Source organism: Danio rerio, chromosome 8, assembly GCF_052040795.2.
Source record: "Danio rerio strain M-AB ecotype USA chromosome 8, GRCz13ab, whole genome shotgun sequence".
Lineage (NCBI taxonomy): Eukaryota > Metazoa > Chordata > Actinopteri > Cypriniformes > Danionidae > Danio > Danio rerio.
Window position 1 is genome coordinate 2150001 of NC_141028.1, and position 5734 is coordinate 2155734.

General features: G+C 40.7%; 1 protein-coding gene across 1 annotated transcript in view; it reads left to right on the forward strand.

Annotated features, from left to right (window-relative positions):
• The window catches only part of fbxl17 (F-box and leucine-rich repeat protein 17), a 379419-nt gene extending 373685 nt beyond the window's left edge, over positions 1–5734 (forward strand). Inside the window, exon 11 of the mRNA XM_087264114.1 lies at positions 5036–5734. Coding sequence (XP_087120240.1) covers positions 5036–5173 — 138 coding nt within the window. The 3' untranslated portion in view covers positions 5174–5734. The remainder of the gene's footprint in view (positions 1–5035) is intronic.

The following is a 5734-nucleotide window of genomic DNA, read 5'->3' on the forward strand; positions in this document are numbered from 1 at the left end:
TCGCCGACAGCTTCAGATATTCAGCACGCCAAATATCTCGCAGGCATCAGCGACTCCTCTGCGATTCTCCCAGATCGCGTCTTTGATAGTTCACACAGTGTGATAGTCACTCACGTGCACGAGCACCGATTCGCCTGTGATTTAAGGCATTTGTCTGCGATCTCTCAAAAGTTGTCGGCAAGTCAGAATCAAGGCTAAAATCATGCAGTCTTATCTCGGCATAAGTCCCTTTATTAATCTGGGGTTGCCACAGTGGAATGAACCACCAACTTATCCAGCAATATCCAGTGGATGCCTTTAAGTGACAACTTGTCACTGGGGAACACCCATACACTCCCATTCACACACATACACTACGAACAATTTCATCAATTCCCCTATTCACCTTATTCTCAGCTGACGAGCGGGCGCTGCCATTTGAATCGTTTTGTCTCGCGACTTCCGGTCACATTCACTTCCATTCATTTTTTGACGTTAACAACTGCTCGTTACGCTGCTTGATGTTGCAATTTAATATTTTCTTATTATATTATGCTACTTGGTCTGTATAGTCATGCAAACTTTTGTTTGTTGAGCAAGTAGTTTGGCCATTTTCTGCCGTTTATTATTCCTAGGCATTTCCTTCCATAGGCGACTGAATCGGAAGTTCTAAGACAATCGCGAAAACAGGCGCACTTCCGCATTTTAGAATAAGGTCAATAGCGCATGTGTTTGGACTGTGGGGGAAACCGGAGCACCTGGAGGAAACCCACACCAACATGGGGAAAACATGCAAACTCCACACAGAAACACCAACTGACACAGCCGAGGCTCGAACTAGCAACCTTCTTGCTGTGAGGCGACAGTGCTACCCATTAGGCCAGTATGCCACTGCACTGCATGCGTTTAGATTCCTTTTCTAAGTACTTTGTGTGAAAAGTAATCGAATTACTCAATAATTAATTGAATTACTTGACTCAGTACAGCGTAAAATCCTTATGAATCTCAATGCATAGGCAATATAAAGTGAATTTGAGCTGTTATGTAAAATTAAGCATGTGCAATCATTATTAAAAGAAATAAAATGTTTTACACCAACATACACTAACCGGCCACTTTATAAGGTACACCTGACTGGTACCAGGTTGGACTCCCTTTTGCCTTCAGAACTGCTTTAATCCTCCATGGCAGAGATTCAACAAGCTACTGGAAATATTCCTCAGAGATTTTGCTCCATATTGACATGATAGCATCACACAGTTGCTGCAGATTTGTCGGCTGCACATCCATGATGCCAATCTCCACCACATCTCAATCCAATAGAGCAGCTTTGGGATCTGATGACTGGGGAGGTCATTTGAGTACAGTGAACTCATCGTCATGTTCAAGAAACCAGTCTGAGATGATTGAGCTTTATGACATGGGTACACTAGGGTCATAAAGAGATGGACATGGTCAGCAACAATACTTTGGTAGGCTGTGACGTTTACACTGCTCAATTGGTACTAATGGACGCAAATTGTCTATCAGCTGGAACTAGTCTGGCCATTCTCCTCTGACCTCTGGCATCAACAAGACATTTGGGCACCAGAACTGCCGCTCACTGGATATTTCCTCTTTGTCGGAGCATTCTCTGTAAACCCTAGAGATGGTTGTGTGTGAAAATCCCAGTAGATCAGCAGTTTCTGAAATACTCAGAGCAGCCCGTCTGGCAGCAACAACCATGCCACGTTCAAAGTCACCCAAAATCCCCTTTCTTCCCCATTCTGATGCTCACTTTGAACTGCAGCAGATCGTCTTGACCATGTCTACATGCCTAAATGCAGTGAGTTGCTCCTATGGCTAAATATGAAATAAAGCTGATTTGAGATCAGTATTTTGATATTTGATCTGTAAATACTTTGCAGCAGATGTCATCATACACTTAAACTCCATGAGGTGTGTGTGTGTACCTATGTGTGTGTGTGCGTATGTGTGGGTCCCTGTGTGTCTATCTGTGCATGTGTGTGTGTGTGCATGTATGTGTGTGTGCATGTATGTGTGTGTGTGTGCGTGTGTGTGTGTGTGTGCATGTATGTGTGTGTGTTTGTGTGTGTGTGTGTGTGTGTGTGTGATTACAGCAGGTCATGTGAGATGTTCACCTTCAGTCTGCATGTGATTCACACACTTGACATTGTAGATGATGAAGGTTTGGCCTGGATCCCTGCGGTGATTATCTCACGCAGAACATGTGCAGCGTCTGTGTTTCATCACAGCCGCTCGCTTTCAAGTGCACATCAGATCCAGCGCTGTGTGTGTGTGTTTGTGTGTGTCTGTGTGTGTGTGTGTGCATGCATTTGTGCGTGCGTGTGTGTGCATGTGTGTGTGTGTGTGTGTGTGTGTGTGTGTGTGTGTGTGTGTGTCTGATATCAACATGTAGAGCTCTACACTGCAAACAGCCATCATCCTCAGTGTTTCAGTCTGGCTCTACATAGAAAAGTTTTTAATAAGAGACATTTGCTCAAGAAGCAGGAGACTTATTATGCAGAGATCACTTCTATAAGGGGTTTAACCCCAGTTGTGTGTCAGCAGTGTGTGAATATCTCCAGCCTCTAATGGTCAACATGAATTAATTGTGTTTGTTATAATCAGACTTGATGAATGAAACTCTTTGATTAACATTCTGCCTTTGTACGTGTCATCAGATGGGGAAAGCCCCGCCCACTAGTGCCCATCTCTCCCTTATTAACATAAACAGCAGCCCTGAGTGAGAAGCAGTCGTCTGTCCATTAGAGTGTTTGACAGGCCCGGCGCTACGGGGGGGCAAAGGGTGGCTTTGCCCCCTCAGAAAGAGTTTGTGCCCCCCCCAGTTTTCATAAAAGATTGTTCACTCAAACTGAAAATTCTTTCTGTCATTAAATATTAACACTCCCGTAGTTCCAACCTTCAGAACACACATTTAAATATTTTAAAATATATGACATAGCAATTGAATTATGAAAATGGTGAGATTAAAGCTAGTCCTATAGTCCAGAGATCGGGTCCCCGCGTCAGGTCAGGTGCGCCCGTAAATAGCCTTTAAAACGCGCACACGGCGATGGAGGCGCACTCAACTCACAAGGGAGAAAATGGGTGACATGATAGGAGCAGCTTAATTCATTACATGCTTTGGTTAACTAATTATTTAAACAACTCTCTTGAGCTCTAAAAGGCAAAATCACATTTTTTTTTGCTGTTAAATTTGCTGTTAAATTAATTTTAGCAGAGACGCAACTGCCAGTCATTTATTAGTTATTCGGGAAGATGTAGCCTAATAAAAATGTTTTAATAAAAACAAATAGTTTACTGCACAGTCCCACAGTAGGCTACACTATAAATAATATTTTAATTTATTTATTAATATTATTATTAATATTATTACAATTAAGCCAAAATTGACAAAACGCAGAACCCTTTAAAAGTTTGCTTTCATTTTGCTGAAAAGTGCACTTTTACAGTTGTGTAGAGAAACATCCCATTATGCAGCAGCAGTCAAGCTATAACACATAATAAATGCCTTTTGGGTTTAAAGATGATCGGCCTGCGAAGTCAAGTTTGCAGTGTTATAAATGGAATAGGTATAGTGCTTAAGTGGATTTACCACGGATCAACCGAGAAACCTCGTGCGCTGCAGGGAGGCAGAATGATAATCTTTTAAAAATATGTCATTTAGGCTATACTGCTATTTGCTCATGCAAAATTAAACAACATACAATATATTGTAGATCTATTTTAAGAGCTAAAATACAACATATCGAGTTTGTTTTGACTTGTAACTCATGGCCCTAAAATGAAAATAACCTGAAAACAAGTTATTAAAAAAAGGCTTAATAAATAAAATAATTAATAAATAAAATTACGGGTAAGCCAGTAACCTAATGGTTTATGATGGTTTACAATATATCACGAAAAAAGCACACTTATGATAGCCTAAGATAAATCTTTGTTTTTACATTTAAAATGATTTAAAAAATAAAATAAAGTTATATAGCCTGAGTTGCGTGTTATCCGTGCCAAAATTTAACCAATTTTCACAGTAATAACATGTGAATTTTGGTATCTTTTTAGGTATTTTTCTGGCTACACTAATGCCTTAAAATGTAACTAAGTAAATGTTTTAAATGACATTAGATTGTAACATTTAGCTTTTCCCTAACACTGATGTTGGTTGGATAATATAGGAAGCGGGATGACTCGGTTAAGCTGATTTCACTATATTTATTTACCGGTTAAATTAATAGTCTGTTCGTGGGTCAGCTTGCATGTGTGGGCATAATTTGACGTCTTTACCTAAAACTTTAAACATTCATAGGCCTGTTATTTGATTTTGAAATAAAACGAAAATAAGGAGAATAACATGATTTAAAGCACTCGTTTGGCACTGAAGCCATCATCCGTCTGCATTAATAAGCGGTATGCATTACCATCGTTAATAAAATTCGTCATAGCGAAACTGCATATTGTTATTACTATTAAAACGTAGCCTATATTACTGCCTTAGGTCAGTAGCTTAGGCAGTAATGCAAAGTAAAAATAAATGTGAATAAATAGCCTAAATGAAAGAAACAAGAGACCAAAATCAGTCACCAGGTCTAGTGCCCCCCCTATGGATTTAAAGTGCCCCCTCAGTTTTGACTACCTGGCGCCGGGCCTGGTGTTTGAGCTGCTGAAGATAATGTCAGCATAGACTAAGAGGATTATAGATGTGGAGTTTTAGATGACAGGAGTCTCCATAGACTGACAGAAGCATGAACACACACTCACACTGAAGCGCACATGCACACCTGACAACACACACACACTGCTGTTTTACAGCTGCCACTATGATGATGCACAGGTGTCTGTAGCTCCGCCCTCTTCTCAAAAGAGCACAATCTCATTTGCATTTAAAGTGACAGTCACCAAAACACCACAATTAGGATTAAAGCCTGAAAGGGTCAGTTTCAGAGAGCTGTTGTGTGCCACAGTTGAGTTGTGTGCTATAATTCTGACTAATTCCTAAACTGTGTGTCTGTGTGTGTTTGTTTTTCTGTTGCAGGTGAACGAGGAGACAGTGGAGAGACTGGTGCTGCAGTATCCACACATTGTGTTCAGTACGGTGATGCAGGACTGTAAGAGAACACTGGAGAGAGCCTATCAGATGGGCTGGAGCCCCAACACGTCCAGCGCGTCCTAACACACACACACACACACACACACACACACACACACACAAACACACATGCATATATACACATACACAAACACATATATGCGCACACATAGATGCACACAAACACACATACTGTACACACACACACCTGTTCATGACGCCGCTGCAGATTCACTATCATAACTATGCCGTTTATTCCGCCTTCCTTTATCAACATTATGCATCTGAAACATTCACCGCTGTCAAACATGTTCACATGATTCTGCATTTATTTACCAGATTCAGAAACACACCCGGCTCATATTTCTCTCTGAAATCAGGAGAAGGACATGCTGATGGGGTTTTTGCGTGATGAACACTGTTTTTGGACCACAGGATTTTTGCATTTGGACATTTCCATGCAGCTCTCATTATTGCCACGCATCTGGACATTTGACTTTAGTGATTTGTTTGTTACTCTCATCATCATCAGAGGTGATTTTCATTGCTTTCCCATTACTGAAACACACTTGAGTTTTGCCGGAGTAAACAAATACTTAAGTGATGTTGTTATCATTTTTAGCTATTAAAATATTGTTAAATCAG